This window comes from Amblyraja radiata, chromosome 13, assembly GCF_010909765.2.
Source record: "Amblyraja radiata isolate CabotCenter1 chromosome 13, sAmbRad1.1.pri, whole genome shotgun sequence".
NCBI classification, from domain to species: domain Eukaryota; kingdom Metazoa; phylum Chordata; class Chondrichthyes; order Rajiformes; family Rajidae; genus Amblyraja; species Amblyraja radiata.
In genome coordinates, this window is record NC_045968.1 from 33,178,680 (window position 1) to 33,196,998 (window position 18,319).

The following is an 18,319-nucleotide window of genomic DNA, read 5'->3' on the forward strand; positions in this document are numbered from 1 at the left end:
TCTTTCAATCGCGCCCCAACTGGGTGCAAAGAGACTTTGCCCGTGATAAGTTAGAACGGGGATGCATATGAAACCAACGTTGTGGATGTACTTTCCCTCTGGGGAATGTATGGGATCCCATGGAGATTGCGGAGATTGCTAGTTTATCAGCCTCAAGACAGGTCCCGGCAAAAGCCTGTAAGTAACTCGGGCACCAGCATCCAGTTTTTATCCTTGATCTGCTGAGACATCTGATCTTCAAGGTTTCAAGGTCAGTTTATTGTCACATGTACCAATTAAGGTACAGTGAAATTCAAATTAACCTACAGCCATACTAAAAGAAAATGCAACAAGACACACAACTACATAAAAGTTAACATAAACATCCACCACATTCTTGGTCATGATCATGGAGCTTCTATTGATCACAGTCCCACTGTTGTCAGTGAGTTTTAGGAAATGCCAGTGTTGGTCACTGTTGAAAATCATCTCCATCGGCAGGAGTGACACACTCGGTGGTGTCACTATTCATTCTGGTTTCCTGTCTGCAGAATATCAGTGCAGAGGTGCCTCAGGGCAGTGTCTAAAACGCAACCATCTTCAGTTGCTCCATCATAACTTGAAGTTGCAGGTAACACACCAGAAAAGTTCCAGACAATGACTATTTCCAACAAGAGTCTTAACCACCAATGCATGACTTTCAGTGGCCTTACCATCATTGTAGGTCAGATACCATCAACATACTTGGCCACCATTGATCAGAAACTCAGCTGCACTAGCAACATAAATACCTGCCTGTTCACTCCTCTTGGTGGTGACCATTGCCTGTTCACTCTCCTTCCGTTATGTTAGCGGAGTTGTCTTCACCCTAGGTAATGTCCCCTTTTGGTGCCTTTCACTCATCCGCCAACCTGTGATTATTCTGCAGTTGGAGAGAGAGATCCAGAGAATTTCTGAAGCCTATGACAACCTCATGAAAGCATCATCCAAACGTGAGATACTGGAAAAAACAATGAGAAACAAAATGGAGGGAGAGATTCGGCGGCTTCACGACTTCAACCGTGATCTCAGAGGTAAGATTGCAGGTCTTGCCAAGACTGTGTTTATGACCCGAAACTGCAGGCAGATGTATTCTGATATCACTTCAAACCATTCACCAGGATAAAGATTTCAACGAATGCAATCAAAATATTTAAGACGGGTAGTTATATAAAAATTATTCATATTTAAAATGCATTAATACTATCAAGAAATGACACCATAAGGGGATAATGGAGTATTCCAGTTCAACATTATGTTACCCTTGAACTGTACATTTGAACCAGACTAGCCTTCCTGCTGTGCTTTGGAGTCCAAACAGTAATGTGGTTTATTCTACCAAACTGGAGGATGTTGAAGGAATTAATAGGCGAAAATATCTGGCACATTGACAATGTTAAAACGTATCAGAAAGAATGTGAGATCTAAAGGAGAATTGTGGCTCACATTTTACCTCATCTTTATAGCATTAATTAGACAATATATAGTGAGCAGGAGGTGATTCGGAGCTGCCGTGTGTATTGGCCTGAAGTAGCCTGCTAGTCATTTGTGCAACTTGTTGCTTGGTTTCCTGTGCTCCATGTGGTTCATACTCTGGCTTTCCCATATAGAAAAGCTGGGTTCTGCCAATAAACTGCTGACCACTAAGGAGTGCGAGGTATCGGAAGATGGACAAAGTATTCTCAGCAAGTTGATCATTCAAAGTAAGATTACCTCACTTACCTTCATGATCATTGTACAACTAACCTTTGTCCACAAATGGAAGTATTAGCCAATATGAAACTTGAAATTTGGTTGGAAAGATTCCATCCAACGATTGACATTGACTGATAGTTTGTGTGAAGGACCCAACAATGAATGGGCCCACTCGTGTTCATTCACAATAACTTCAGAAAGTAATTCTACTGTAAAATCTCAGGAACAGTGATAGAGAATGCATCAGATCTTAAGGTGAGAGGTCAAAGATTTAATAGGAACCTAAGGGGCAACTTTTTCACGCAGAGGGTGGTGGGGATATGGAATGAGCTGCCAGAGGAAGTATGTATAAGAAGGAACTGCAGATGCTGGTTTAAACCAAGAAACACAAAAAGCTGGAGTAACTCAATGGGACAAGCAGCATCTCTGGAGAGAAGGAATGGTGACGTTTTGGGTCGAGACCTTTCTTCAGACGAAGTAGTTCCACGTACAATAATAACATTCAAATGATATTTGGACATGAATATGGATATAAATATGGGCCAGATGTGGGGAAAATGAACTAGCTTGGATGGGGTACCAAAGTTGTCATGGATGTGTTCGGGGCAAAGGACAGCACAAATGACGCACTCCTTTCCATCAATTTTTTAGATTTATTTAAGATACTTAGGGGCCTGTCCCACTTAGGCGATTTTTTAGACGACTACAGGCGACTAGGCTGCCGCCACATGGTCGTGAGTAGTCTCCTCAGTCTCCCAAAGAATTGTAGCATTCCATTGGTGACTACATACGTCAACCGGCGACAGATACCAGTGACTGAATTGTCTTACCTTGTCGCGGGTGGGCATAGGTGTGGTCGTAGGTTGTTGTAGGTGGACGTCCTAATGGGTCGCCGGTTGTCGGTAGCTTGCTATAGCTGGACGTCGACTGGGTGGTAGGTTGTTGTAGACATTGTCGTAGACATTGTCATATGGGGGGGGGGGGGTCCAGTCGCCGTTTTTTCAGCGACCTGCTACGACTATGACAGTCGCCCAAAAAATCGCCTAAGTGGGACAGGCTCATTAGAAGGAATTTATCAAAGTTATGTTCATAAGAGGGGAATTAGGAACATCTCAGAAATCTGATACCCAGCTTTTCATCCATCATACACCTCCTGTTCACCCCAACAGACATTCACATGCCCAGGCAAAGGACAGCACATTACCAGGAAGATCTCCTCCCAGGTGACATGGTACAGAGTCTAGATCAACATCTGGATTGATGCCCTGGCTCGGACCAGTAGACACACTTGGACTGACTTTGTGGAAAGAATAATCTGGGTTTGTGACAGTAGTGAGATGTGGTGCCTGGTGCTTGATGGGTAGCAAGATGGCAGCTCTCTATATACTGAAGGTACATTCCAAGCCTACTGCGAAACCCTGTCCCACTATCAACTTACAAGGGCGGCAGCTGAAGACCTGACCCCTTACTCCAGCATTATTCAGAGCATGGCACAGACTCCACTTGCAAACAGGCAGCAAAGTGGAATTTATGTGGAAGACACAATCTTGTCACTTCATAATCAACTGCACTAACCTTAAACCTCTGGGCTGCCACACCCCAACCCCTACAATCTTTCATAGGCCCAGCCTTGACCTAAAAATGTCAGAGTGACCGCAAGGAAGGTTCATTACACCAGTTGTAGTAATGGAAGGGATATTGTATCATGAAGGAGTGAGTAGATTGGAACTAGTCTCTAGAGATGTTAGGAATGAGAGGAGATCTCAGCAAAACATAACATTCTTAAAGTGTTTAAAGGCTAGACTCAGGGAGATTAGGACTGAAGATGCTGTTGAATTATGAGGGAAATGCCATTTGGGACTGAGGTGCGGAGACATTTGCATGCAGAGGTGGCGAACCTTTGAAGTTCTCGAGGAAAGTGGAGAATTAGTCACTGACTTAATTGAGAGCAGAGACTGATCAATTTCTGAATATTAATGATGAGGGGGATAATGCTAGAAAATGGAGCTGGGGTTGAAGATCATGGTTTTGACAAAAAGTGGAGCAGATTGAAGGCTGGCTCCTTCTGATTCATTTGTTATGTGATGTGGCACTTCATGCTTGGTTGAATTGAGTTGCACAAGAAACAGTGAAAAGCTAAGGTAGAACTTAGAGCTAAACAAGCAGCTCTTGGCACTTCAGCACATCCTGTGTGAAAAATAATAGCAATGTAAATTCCTTGCATACTTGGACTGCTGTGAATCTCCTCTGCTGATCCTCAAGCACTAGTCATTAGCTCTGAAGTAATGCAGCCAGAGTTGGTGGACAGGCAGAGTGTTCTGCAGAACAATTAGCACAGCACTTACACGTGGCATATCTTGAGCAGAATTATTTGCTCAACTTTGCTAACATGTCCTTGAGGCGAGTTCAGGAGGGCAGCTGTGAGCCGGCATTGCCCACTGGGTACATGAGCCTCTGGGGAAAATAACCTGCCATGCTGCTGTGAATCTCTCGAAAACCAAGAAAGGAAAGTTAAAACAAAAGACCCTGAGGTGGACAAACTGTTCATGCTAAATGTTAAATTCCACCAGGGTTTCTTGAACTGTGTGCCAGGGATCCATGTCACATTTATTGGTTGATACACAAAGGCCTCAGTATTTCTGTATGTGGAGCTGATTAGTTACTGATTAGTTTTAATAATCAGATAGGAAGAACCATTAAAATGTTTCTCTCGGGATATACAAGGTCTTTTGGTTGAGGCACATGTGAGGACTTTGGTTCTTCCTGACAGGTTGCTGCACCTGCCTCTCCACACTACCACTTGCACAACAGGATTTGCATGATCTAACTTCCAAAATAAGTCCCTTTAAAAAAAAAAAAAAAAATCTATTTAACAACACATACCCTCTAGTTTTACACTTTTCTGTTGTGAAAAAGACTGTGTCCATCCACCTTATCTACACCACTCGTGATTTTGTGAACCTCTGTAAGGTGACTGTGGGCTCATGGTTCTGTGTCCCTGAATCAGCGCTGCTTCTCGAGACACAGAGCCAATCCGTCCAAAGCCCACCATCCCCAATCTGTTCCAAGAACTAAAAGAGTGGTGATGTTAAAAGTGAGAATGAAGCTGTTGCAAAGTCTTCAATCCTCACTGCTTGAACGAGTGTCCCTTAGTGAAGAGTCTGCCCATTTAACCTGAATTGGCCACTCCAAACCTGATTGCTGGTGTAGTTAGACAATGAAAATGGCAGCAAGTTTTAAAGCTTGCAAGTGGGGCAGCAAGCGTCACAGAAAACTGCCTCATTGCAAGAAACTGCGTGGTTACACATGTGGGCAATATTTTGGTGAGGCTCCATCATTCCTACTAAACTTACACTGCTGGGCTTTGATGGATGTTCAACGGGCAGCACAGTGGCACAGCTAGTTCAGCCATTGCATCACAACTCCAGGGGCCCAGGTCTGGTCCTGATCCCTGGTGCTGTGTGTGGGGTTTGCACATTCTCCCTGTGGATTTCTTCATGGATTTCCTTTGGATGCTCCAGTAAAACTCCCCAAAACGTTTAGTAGGTTAATTGGTTGCTGTAAATATGTTTGTTTAAGATTGTCACGTGATACAGTGGAATACTTTTGTTTGCATGCTATTTAGCCAGAAAAATAGACTACAATATAGGGTACAATATTTAGTGCAAATATATAACATTGAAGTCCGATAAAGTCAAGAAGGCTTTTGGCACATTGGGCCTTCATCTGTCAGAGTATTGAGTATGGAAGTTGGGACGTTATGTCACAGGTGTACAAGACATTTGTGAGGCCACATTTATAGTATTATGTTCAGTTTAGGTTACCCATTTATTGGAAAGATGTTGTTAATCTGGGAAAGGTGCAGAGAAGATTTACGAAGAACTGGAGGCCCTGAACTATAGGGAGAGGTTGAGCAGGCTAGGACTTTGTTCCTTGGAGTGCAGGAGGATGGGGTTGATCTTATAGAGTTTAGTTTAGTTTATTATCACATTTACAGCTATAGTGAAAAGATTTTTGTTGAGTACTAACCAGTCAGCAGAAAGACTGCATGATTACAATATACAGATACATGATCTGCATTTCGGGGTTCTGTACTGTACACTGCACAATGACAATAAAGTTGAATCTGAATCTGAATCTGAGAATGATGAAGGGAATAACGTTTAGCGCAAGATAAAGGCCGATTAACGATAGTCCTACTATCTCCAATGAGGTAGATAGTAGCTCAGGACAGCTCACTAGTCGTTGATATGATGGTTGAGTTGCCCGATAACAGCTGGGAAGAAACTGTCCCTGAATCTGGAGGTATGCGTTTTCACACTTCTGTACCTCTTGCCTCTTGCACATCTTGCCCCCCAAGTGTAGAATATGGCAGGCTGGGGGTTGATGGGAATGTGGGATTAATGTGCAGGGGACGTTAGTCTGGAATTGGATTGCTCTCTGAGCTGGCCCAGACTCATTGGGCTGAATGGCCTTCTTTAAAGTAAGCTTATATGATATGTTGGATGTTTCTGGTTACGAGGTCAGCATAATTTGTTTGGAAATGCATGGCAATATATGTGGGTTTATGGTGAGGTTTTCCTGCCACTTTCATCCCCAGGTGGGGATGGGGTGCTGCGCCTTCCTCCACTTACGTGGTCATCTCTGCCCGTGCCCAGTTGGAGATGCTGCCGCTTGATGTAGATGGTTGTTAATGAATTCCCCACTTCTCTGCTGGACTTGTGATACGAGCCCCATCCAGATTTCTGTCTGCCCCCTTCATGTCACTTCCCTCCCACCAACCTGCCCCTGGGTTCCTGCCAAGGTTATGCCCAGGTTCACGTTTGCGACAATTGTGTTGGGAACAGCACACTGTGTGACTGTTAGTTACGGCTGAACAATTGTCATGCTCAATGAGCGCAGCTTAAAGGGAATGTTTTTTATTAAGCACATTACCAACACGACATTCTCACCTGATGAGTGAACAAGCAGAGTCACATCTGCACTCTGAATGCCTGTGTACGAGAATGCGTCATCAAGTCACAGGCCCAGGCGCTTCAGCCCACCAGGTCCATGCCGACAATTTCAACATCTACACTAATCCCATGAGAAAAAACCTATTGAAACTCCCTCCCCGCTTTCAGCCTACACTTTCAGGGTTTTGAATTAGCATATGCGTTTGTATGTGTGTGTCCATATGATCAGGCATAGATCAACAGACCTGGTCACGTTGAAGTCGCAAACATTAGTCATAGAGCCAGACAACACCAAGACAGGCCCTTCAGCCCAACTTGCGAATGCCGACCAACATGCCCCATCCACTCTAATCCCACAAGTCCATATGGTCCCTATCCCTCTAAATCTTTCTTATCCATGTACCTGTCCAAGTATCTTTTAAATTCTACCTGCCTCAATTACCTCCTCTGACAGCTTGTTCCATATACCCACAACCTTCTGTGTGAAAAAACTGTCCCTCAGGTTTTGATTAAATCTTTCCTTCTCACCGTAAACCTATGTCCTCTGGTTCTTGATACTCCTACTCTGACTAAAAGAATCTACGCATTTACCCGATCTATTCCCTTGATGAATGTATACCCCTCCATAAGATCATCATGCAGCCTCCTGCACTCCAAGGAATAAAGTCCTAGCCTGTACAACCTCTCCCGAGAGCTCAGGCCCTCAAGTCCTGGCACTATCCCTGTAAATATGTTTGGCACTCTTTCTAGTTAATGACATCCTTCCAATAGCAGGGTGACCAAAACTGAACGCCATACGCCAAATATGGCCTCACCAGCACCATTTTGTTACGATGTATCGAGATTGAGGTGCTGTACGATTTACAGCAGCAGTCAGAAGACAAGACTAAATCTGAGTGTCCCAGTGAAGACCCACGTGATTAGATGTCCACTTTAAGAGCAGGTGTTGGGGATGTTGCAGTGTAATATATATTATGTTGGACCAGCGAGAAGGATTACTGCTGCCTCACTTTGTGGAATAGTTCCACGGGACACTAGGCCTGGCCACGCCATATCTGCTCACAGTTTGTTCACTTTTCCCTCTGTATTCAGCCCCAGAAAGGCAAAGAATTTCCCAGAGAGCTAAACAATGCGCACATTGCATTTCCAACCCTCTTTTGGCTTCATTCCATTCCTCCTCTTGTTTTTATTCTGTGCCAGTACAAATCACAGCCGTGGGCACTGAAGTGTTAGGTTCCCGCTGAGTTCCTCCAGCAATTTTGTGTACCACTGAAGTGTTAACCCGGGTTTGCTCTTGGAGGTAGTTGTGTAGTATGCATTTGATTGTTAAGTATGTAGGTCAGAGGAACGGGGATTGTAGTTTGTCCCATGACTGCCATTAACAGTGCAGCTCCCCTCCCCCACCCTCGGCCTCAAGCACATTCTTTGTTCAATGCACAACTTTATAGCAGGAAGTTAGGAGCCTACCAAGGTCATTCGGTCATTCCCTTGGGAGCATGGCAGAGGAAGGTGGAGTGGAATGTGGAATGCTGGTTGCTGCTGATATTACTACAATGAGCTTTTAGCGGAAGAGTTAGTATAAACAATAAAGGGGGCAGGATTTTTGATGCTTTGGCACAATTATTTGCAAACTTGCTGAAGAATGTTGCAGTGCTAAGCAGTGGCTTCACTTGCACCAGTGAATTGCTTTGTGCGTCTGCAACCTTATGGTAATTATTGCTGCAGAAGTCAATGTGTTTTCCTATTTATTGCTCAGAGGAATGCAATTTTGGAGAGCCAAAGTTCTCAGAATGCTTTTTATATGTGACTGCACTCTGTGAAATCTCAGTGGGCAGCGCAACGTCAGGCGGGGGCGATTTTATCACAGGAAACAGCGGAAGCACTGATTCTGCCTGGTTCATTCTTACAGCTATTCTTTTACTGATGTGAAGTCAGTTGCATTCTTTAATCTAATGTCCACTGTTAAATAACGACCTTGCATTAATCTACACTTTTGAATATTAGACAAATCCCAATCTCGGAAGTGATGGCATCCAGAATTTAGCAGGGAGCCAGATTAAGATATTGGGAGATGTTGTTAGTAGCTGGTTAAAGATGTGGATTTGGGGTATGAATTCAAGAAGGGGCAGAGGTGGAAAGAGTCAGGGCTTCACCATCTATGACTGAAAATATCAGTTGGAAACACCGGTGGTCATGACTATCCTTGGACATTGTGGTTGGTGTTTAATGTGTTCAATGGAATTGTTCAAGAGGGAGATTCACTCTCAGAAAATGTTGGGACACTCAGCAGGTCAGGCAGATTCTGTGAAAAGAGAAATGGTTAATCTTTCAAGGGTTGGGAACCCTTCATCAGAACAAAGAATGTTTGCCAATACTGATGAATGGCCTTTGACTGTTTCTCTTTCCATATATGAGTTTGTCCAGCATTTTCTATTATTGCTTTAAATATACAGATTCTGCAATATAATTGGTTTCAATTGGAGGTTCTATCTTAGAACATAGAACACTACAGCACAGGAACAGGCCCTTCAGCCCTCAATGCCTGTGCCAAACATGATACCTAGTTAAACTGATCTCAACTGCCTGCACATGATCCATATGCCTCTATTCCCTGCATTTCCATGTGCCTAAAAGCCTCTTAAATACCACTATTGTATCAGCCTCAACCTCCACCCCCTGGAAATGCGTTCTAGGCCTCCATCACTCACAGTGTAAAAATAAACTTGCCCTCTTTCCCCCTTTCACCTTAAAGTATGCCCTCTAGTGTGGGACATTTCCACCCTGGGAAAAAGATTCTGACTGCCTACCCTATCTGTGCCTCTCATAATTTTATATACTTCCATCGTTTCCTCTCGACCTCCGATGCTCCAAAGAAAATAATCCGAGACTATCCAACCTCTCCTTGTAGTTGAAACCCTCTAATCCAGGGAGCATTCTGGTAAACCTCCCCTGCACCCTCTCCAAAGCATCCACATCATTCCTGTAAAGAGGTGAGCAGAACCATGTGCAATATTCCAACTTCAGCCTCACCAAAGCCCTATAATTCTGACTTGGTGCCTGGGGACTGGAAAATTACAAATGTCACACCCTTATTCCAGAATTATGTAAAGATATGTCATTAGACACCAGTGAATTCAGCCTCAGAGTCGGGACAGTTGTTGAAACAATAAATCAGAGATGGAATTAGGAGCCATTGGATTGATCAGTGCATATCTGATCACACTAATCACAGGACGGATTGATTAGAAAAATTATAGAATTGTCAAAAGTAAAATGTATTTGCCTTACCTGAAGGAGCTTTTTAATTAACTAACAGTGTGGCTGGTCCATGGGAAAATAGATTGTATTCTTGAAATCATTTGCAGTATAGTCATTGGTCTGATTGCTATGTTATCATGCTGCCTGTGCTGAGAAAGGCACCATATGGCTGATGAATGTAAGAGATAAATTGCCAGCAGCATTTTCTTGATTGGATGTGCATGTTTTACAGACAGGGAACAGCAGCAAGAGAAGGAGCAGCTTCGGAGAGAGTTGAGCCTTTCGTGCAGCAGGAATGACGATCAGCACAGGCGAATGCAGTTGCTTGACCACGCCCTCAACAGCACGCAGTCCAAAGTCGTGCGGCTCGAAGATGAGGTACAGCAAGTTCTGCCAACTCTTTAACTATCGACTGCCACAGCATGGTCAAGGTTTTGATGTCAGGCATTTCTCTGTCTCTCCCTCAGTTGCGGAAGAAGCGAGCCTACGTGGAGAGGGTGGAGAAGTTGCAGCATGCTCTGACCCAGCTGCAGGCAGCGTGTGAGAAACGCGAGCAGCTGGAGCTGCGGCTGAGGAACCGACTGGAACAGGAACTGAAGAGTCTACGGACACAGCAGGTAACTAGGCCACCTGCCGCCTAACGCGAACTCCACACCCCATTTTGTAAATGTTATTCAGAGCAAGCCCAAAACATGACAGCAGCCAGCATGCCTGTGGAGGTCTGGAAGCTCTACTCCATGCAGACCAATGGACCCAAGTGAGCAACAGATGGGATGACTGATTGGAATGGTATTGCACTGCCTTGTAAGGGTGGCACAGTGGCACAATGGTATAGTTGCTACCTTATAGCACCAGCAGCCCTGGAGACCCGGGTTCGATCCTGACTTGGAGTGTGCAAATTGTCCCTAGTGTGTGAAGGATAGCGTTGATGTGTGGGGATAGCTGGTCGGTGTGGACCCGGTGGGCCAAAAGGCCTGTTTCCGTGCTGTATCTCTAATCTAAATTAAAACCATTCCATAGTGTGTCTGTCAACTATCACAAAGGCAGCGGGTTCTATCAAAAATTATATCGAAGCGACGCAATATAAAAGCCTTGCAAGTGTGTATCTTGCTTGAAGCACAGTCCCTAAAGGAATTTTCAAAGGAACCCAAGTATAACATTTGTGTTTGCCACAAGGTCACTTAGAAAATAAAGAACTAGTGCTCTTTGTGTCTTTAGGACATCCGAGAATGCTTTACTTAAAGTGTTTTGTGAGTGTGCTCACTGGAATAATGTGGGACTTAGAACAGCCAGTTGGACTGATGTTTACTGTGTAGGAAGAACACCAGCTCTGGCAGGTTGAACTACCCAGAGGAGGGTGAACGGTGGAAGTATTCAGAGACTGTTTGCCCTTGTGAGGAAGAGCAGAGCCAGAGGTCATCAATATAAGCATTACCGTGCGATCAAACGGGGTTGAGAAGAAAGCCAGAGTGATTATAGCGTGGAGCTCAATGGCAAGAAGAGAGAATGTGATGAACATTAAGGTGCATTGATGGGATTTTGCATAAAGTTTATGTAGGGCGAGGGCGTTACACTGATAGTGACAAGGCAGGGAAGAGAGGGGTGTTGCTGGGAGTCTAGTTGGATTGTGGCCTATTTCTGGTACCTTGTACAGAGAAAGTTCCCACATGCAGCCCTACAATAACAACCTATTGATGGATAAATATTGCCCAGTTGAAAAATAATATCCTTCAAAATGGTGCTGTGATTATTTTGCAACTGCCATGGATGACAAACAGCATTCAGCTTAATGGCTCATTGAAGTATTTGGCTCTGTGGGAGCTGCACTCGAGGCTCTGCCTGTGAGTGACCCGATTCTGACAGTCCCACTGTGGATCAGGTCTGTCGGTATTTTCAGCATTTAACTAAGATGGCAAGGGGCAGGCGGCTTGTTTATCTGCGGAAAGCTTGAATGCATGGTTCTCCCCGCAGCGCCAAGCAACAGCCCAGAACACTGGAGCTGCAGAGTACAGTGCACCAGCGTTGATGGAGCTGCTCCGTGAGAAGGAAGAGAGGATTCTGGCTCTGGAAGCTGACATGACCAAATGGGAACAGAAGTATCTGGAGGAGAGCACCATGCGGCAGTTTGCAATGGATGCAGCTGCCACAGCAGCAACCCAGAGGTACGTTTATGCTTTCCCAGCTGTTTCACTTTAACAACGCGAATCAGATACATTAAAGGATTTATCCTGGATATATCCTTCCCCCTCTCCACCTGGAGATACAACCTGCAGGGTCACAGGGAACCCGTAGGTGTATACACCCCTGCTCTTGGATTTCTCACCAGTTTATTTTGCTGCCCGGGTGTTTAAAGTGAACAGTCCCTCCTTGAAATGGTAGGAATGACAGATAGATGTTGAATTTTAAAGTTTTCAAAAAGCATTATTTCAGATATCCCAGCACAGTAGGAGCCTTATAATCTGGGAAAAGCCTAGTGTCACGAGAAGCGCCCAGTGTCCCAGGGATCTCGGGTCTGTGGTGGGAGGAGGAGGAAAAGCCGCATATTTAAGGTGGGGGGGGGGGGGGGGGGGGGAAGGAGAGCCCCGCAAGTTGTGGGGGGGGGGGGGTCATGTCTTGAGGGGTACCCCGTGTCCAGGACGAGAGCCCCGTGTCCAGGACGAGAGCCCCATGTCTCAGGAAGCATCTGGGCTGCTGTCTTCGGGAGAACTAAATTATTTCTTTATTTCTGCAGAGATACCACGATCATAAACCATTCCCCCCACCATTCACCCAACAGCAGCTTCAATGATGGCTCTTTGGAGAAGCGAGTTTACTACGAGAATGGGGAGGTTATTGGGACTAACCATCGGCACCAGGAGATGGAGAGCAGGTACTTGTCAACAGATATGGGGCCGGGGGCCGGGATGGGGCTGGGATCAGGTTGCCTGGGTTTGGGCTTAGAACTGGGATTGGTGCACCAGGAGCATCCGATGGGAAGAGGCTGCGTGAGGCAGTGTTTGGGGTGCTGGGAAGGATCGGACATGATGCTATGAGGATAAAGCTATCCCATCTCAAGCACAAAATATTCCCCAGAGCCCCACCGGTAGAGACCAATCAGCGAGGGATGAATGAGACTTGAATGGCGGGAACGTCCAAATCTGGGGCCATCTCTACCCAGGGTGGTTTCACCCTCATTAAGCTGATTGCCAGCCTTGGCGCTCATTTATCGACTCCCCAGCCCCATTTGTACCTAGATTGTATTTTGTCTGTCTCTACCGGGGCTGTCTGCTCTCCAGCCTCACTTGTACCTGGTCTGTCTGCTCCCCAGCCCCAGCTGTACCTAGTTTATCTGCTCACTGTTTGTGTGTTTCCAGTGTACCTGTACTTGGATTGTATGCCCCCAACCGCACCTGTAACCAGTCTGTCTGTACCCGGTCTGTCTGCTCCCCGGCCCCATCTGTACTCAATCTGCTCTCCGGCTCTGCCTGTACACGGCCAGTCTGCAGCCAATCTGACTGTACCTGGTCTTGCTGTATTCCGACTGCCTTTTCTCAGGCCTCACCTGTACCTGTTCGGTGCCTGGTCACCTTGTGTTCTGTCTGACCACTCGCCCAAGACAGGCTGTGCTTCTGCCCATGCACCTGTTCATGGTGACGGCATTAGGCTGCCGCACATCCTGCCTATGATTCTCGTTGACTGAGACCCCACCCATCCTCATCTCCCTGTGACCGTTGTTGTGTGGAATCCTTCCCTTCCTCAGTCTAAACCCATGCAATCATTACCTTTCTCAGTAGGTAACTCCTTCTGGGTTAGCTGCTTTGAGACGGGCCTGGGAGAGGTTTTCGTATCGTGCGGCATTAGTACGTTTGCAAAAGCCCATGGACTTTAAGATAAAGGTGCTGGTGCAAAGTCTGGAGAGCTGTGAATAATTGGTGCTTCCTCTTGCCTTCAGGATTAAGGCCCTGCATGCGCAGATCCTGGAAAAGGATGCTATCATCAAGGTCCTCCAACAACGCTCCAGAAGGGACCAGGTGAAGGCGGAGCAGATTTCATTGAGGCCAGCTCGCTCAGTGCCCTCCATCGCTCTGTCTGCCGGCATGTCTCTGACCAGTGACCGGTGCCCGGATAAAACAAGCAGAGGCAGCTCAGGTAAATCACTTCCAGAGAGCTTTGGTTGCTTCCCCTGAAACTGATTCACCTATGGCATTCCCATGAGTCAGTGGCCGCATACCTGCCCTGTGTGGGGGGTTGTGTGTTCAAACCCTCTGCCATTAATGGAGACAGTTTTTCACTGACATGTTAGCCAGCTTCAGGCATTTAGGGCTGCACAGTTGTACCGTGGGTGAGTTGCTGCCTTACAGCGCCAGAGACCTTGGTTCGATTCTGACCTCAGGTGCTGTCTGTGTGGAGTTTGCATGTTCTCCCTGTGACCATGTGGGTTTCCTCCGGGTGCTCCAGTTTCCTCCCACCTCCTAAAGATATGCGGGTTTGTAGGATAATTGGCCTCTGTAAGTTGACCCTAGTGTGAAGGGAGTGGATGAGAAAGTGGGATAACATAGAACTAGTGTGAACGGGTGATCGATTGTAGGCATGGACTTGGTGGGTCGAAGGGTCTGTTTCCCTGCTGCATCCCTAAACTGAACTAAAGATCAACACACAACTTTGTTATCAATTTGGCAAAAGTCCTGTTAGTTTGTTGTCACTTTAAGCTGGCCTCCTTTGTTACTTTCACCAGAATCTATTGATTCTATTCCCTCACAAAATCCCTTTAAACTGTTGAATGGATGCGGAATAATGGAGTAATTGTACACATGGAGTAAAAAGCTTGCACTAATTCTAAACATCACTGGGAGTAGGACATCCATCAGCCAACTGGTTTGGAAAGTACAGGAAGGCTGGTGAATAGAAGACAGGTTTGATGGAGAGCACTGAAGTATGTGATGCCTCGGCTGGCTTGCCAGTTCAACCGAGGTCCACCACCCTTCGAATAAGTCACCTGCTTGACCAGCTTCAGAGCCTCTTGCAAAGGAGCCCATGACCTAAATCTCTTTCACATCTGCTTGAACTGTTTTAAAGAGCTTGTACCACATGACCTAGAAACATCAATTGAAACAATCGGTGGAGTTGTTCATAGCAGAGCTAGAGAACATTATCCGATAGAAGATTTAGCCCCAGTTGTAGCAAGTGTGGGAATGGAAGACTTGATGTTGAGTGGACCGTTCTGTCTTTCAGGTGCTGGAAGCAAAGGGTACATTGAGGATCAAATAGTTGTCCTGGAGCCCCGTCCCCTGTCGGGCCACACTAAACACAGCAGCCGAGATGGCAGCACACAAACGGAGAAGGAGGGCGATGCAGTGCAGTCGGCCCAGGGCAGCTCGCAGGACGAGACTTTGGTCAACTCACGAGCAGCCAACTCATTAGGTAAGTGTCCATGCAAGACAGCAATGATAAAGGGAGGGAAGGATTGCATTTGAGTAAAATGAGGAAGTCGGTAAGTGCGTCACTGTCTAGCTGATCATAAGAATGGAAAACGTTGATTTCCATATCTCACTTCTTCTGATTGGATTTTATTTCAAGTAATCCCAGCGCAGTGGTTTACGTGGGATGAGGTGGTCCAGAAATCGGGAACGGTGAAAGGAAGGGATGGGAATGATTACAGGCACTAATGAGGAATTCCGTTGTGTGTTTTGTGTCCACAGATTCACTGCAGCCACTGAAGCAGATCAGCCCCAACATTATCAGAAAAGCAGAATCATCAAACACTGAGATGGTGGAAATTCTCATATGAAAAAGACTTCTGGCAGTACACAAGGGACTTCTGTGAAATAAAAGGGCCTCCATATCTGGAAAACCTTTTACTGTCCTCTACCAAGTTATCAGAATGTGGAACCAGGACAGAAACAAAGGAAATATGAACAATTCCTGCATAAATGTGTGGAGACGGAATATGATTTTTTTTTTGGGGGGGGGGAGAGAGGGAGATGTGGCCTTCAATGCATCAGATCCATAAGCTGCTATAACACTGTGTTCATTTGAGGGTTATACACACAAGAAGAGCTGAGCTAGTCTTTGTGCCATGTGTGAGCCTTCCCTGAGTGGCAGGAAACACTCGTAAACTAATCCAAACTATTCAAACTGCTGTGAAGCTCCAACCTGTGACAGACACTTTGGTGTTGCAGAAGTCAGTATTTTTGCATCCAACTGCCAAGCATACAAGCTTCACAGCAGTATTAATATATATAATTACAAATATCTGGCACAAAACTGTGCTATATGTAATATATACTGTACATAAAGCTGTAAATTAATCTCTATTCTAACAAGCTCTTAGTTTCAGCTTTAGACTCTGTGCAATTCTACTAACTCTTTGCCGTGACTAAAAACATCTACTAAACCTCTTGCGCCATTTCTGCCAGCAATGGGCACGGTATCTCTCCCTCTTCCCATCCTCCACTTCTTTCTTTCTGCACTTTCTGTGCTAGCCTTGATCGTTACTTCAGTTCCAACTCACTTTGCATTGACCCCAAGATTTTCATAGGTGACTGGGTAGTTCTCCCTTTCATTGTACTCTGCTTGGAGAACCCCCTTCCCCAGATCCACACTGCCCTGGGCTGCATGTCAGCATTGGCACAGGGAGATTCCACATCTCGTAGCAGGAATGCCCAGGTGATGGGGCTCTCCCAGAACTGTAATATCTTAATGAAAGCTTGTGTGTGTGTGTGCGTGTGCAAAGGGGTGACATTACCCACACCTTTCTGAATGAAACAAAGCATTTTTAAAAGAGAGCGGAATTCTTGTGGCTGCCAGATGCAGGAGTCTCCAAGCAAACTTTCAGATCTTTCGCGGAGTTAAGTGGCCCCCCAAGCTCCCTGATTCAACCACCAGTGTTTAGAGGATGTATCGTTAATTCAGCAATCCAGATGGAGGAGCGACGAGAGTGAGGTCATGGGGTGCTGATTGTGTCAGGTTTAAACCCTCTCGCTCTCCTTCAGTCACACCATTTAATTAAATGGTGCCCACGTAATTCTGATCCAAAATGGCCCTCCCAGAATCTACAACCGAGCCTCCATTGCCCCAGCCTACAACTGCCCACACACACAGCAGCACAATGGCCCTGTTCATCACCCTGCATGCCTCATCCCATATGAGCTCATATCAGACTTCATGTCAATATTGGTATACGAACAGCAGGGGTGAGGGTACAGTTCCATTAATGTTCCCTGCCCTGCACCCCCTGGCTCTGAGTGGCCCTGGTGTATGCACCATCTTCCTGTTCCCTGTGTGCAGCCACCAGTTCTTGCCCTGATGGAGGTGGCTGAGCACAAAAGTGTCAGTCAGAGTTGGGCCACAGACTGGCAGCTGGTTTCTGCCACACCGACTATTCATCATTTCCAAATAACAATGCGAAAGAGTTGATTGGAGGACTGTCAGGGTTACAGCCAAGGTATGAACTTACAATTGTCCCATCATTCACTGGTGAATTTGAGCTTGGGCCAAGAACACTCCACTGACTCATTCTGGGAACAGGTGCAGGCTGTGAATAGGGTCTGATGCCACCTGTGGCCAAATAGCCTGCGGGGAAGATGCCTAGGCCTGTAACCTAAAGTATTAAGGATACCCATCGCAGCAAAACCCATGAAGAGGAGATCAGGATTAGCGTCTCCTGTTCCGCCACACAAGTGGGTGCAGGTCATATGAGAACAAATTCAGCAATGCCAAAAGGCAGAGGGCAACCTGCTTCATTCTGCCCAGCTTGTTACATGCTGATGTTTTTCCATACATTGTGCAATTGCTGGCCATTGCCTTCTCTCTGTGACGGAATTCACATGTACTTTGTTTACAAAAAATATTGTGAAGCAAAAAAAAAAAAAAAAAAAAAATTTAATATATTTTGTATGAGTATTTGTATCTGACACGGCTGTATTTTAGTGCCACTGAACCTCATGCCAAAGATGATAAACTGCATTATTATTGAATAACTTATAAAGGTATTTAAAGGTGAAGCCAAGGCTGTGTATTAATGCTGAGATTGCTGCAGCATTCTGTACGGTATGCGGTTATTTCAATTTAATGATGTGAATCTCAGACCTGGGATTTTTATATTGAAATGCCAGCACACATTTCAGTAATAAAATCAAAAATTCAGTCAATTTTACTCCAGCCGTTTCTATTTTGTATCTTATTTGCTAACAGTAAAAACTAAGCTACATGGACTGCATGCAAACTCCCTCGACACCAACTTGCCCACAAGCTCCACAATGTCTTGAGCCAGGCTGGTCTCTGTTCTGAGGAAATGGGAAAGGGTAGGAGAACCAGGATGTTTAGTTTATCAACTCTCTGAATGTGCACTTGAATTGCCCCCAACCTTCCTATAGATGTTCCCATTTTTCAAGTATTCATCTCATTCTGTTTTG

The 18,319-nt window shown here is 45.6% G+C and overlaps 1 protein-coding gene across 1 annotated transcript in view; it reads left to right on the forward strand.

The window, feature by feature from the left end:
• Window positions 1–18,060, forward strand: part of amotl2 (angiomotin like 2) — a 29,290-nt gene extending 11,230 nt beyond the window's left edge. The window contains exons 4-12 of the mRNA XM_033031676.1: window positions 908–1,052; window positions 1,629–1,721; window positions 10,159–10,304; window positions 10,394–10,543; window positions 11,898–12,088; window positions 12,658–12,795; window positions 13,858–14,054; window positions 15,138–15,326; window positions 15,605–18,060. Coding sequence (XP_032887567.1) covers window positions 908–1,052; window positions 1,629–1,721; window positions 10,159–10,304; window positions 10,394–10,543; window positions 11,898–12,088; window positions 12,658–12,795; window positions 13,858–14,054; window positions 15,138–15,326; window positions 15,605–15,693 — 1,338 coding nt within the window. The 3' untranslated portion in view covers window positions 15,694–18,060. The remainder of the gene's footprint in view (window positions 1–907; window positions 1,053–1,628; window positions 1,722–10,158; window positions 10,305–10,393; window positions 10,544–11,897; window positions 12,089–12,657; window positions 12,796–13,857; window positions 14,055–15,137; window positions 15,327–15,604) is intronic.
• The last annotated feature ends 259 nt before the right edge of the window (window positions 18,061–18,319 follow it).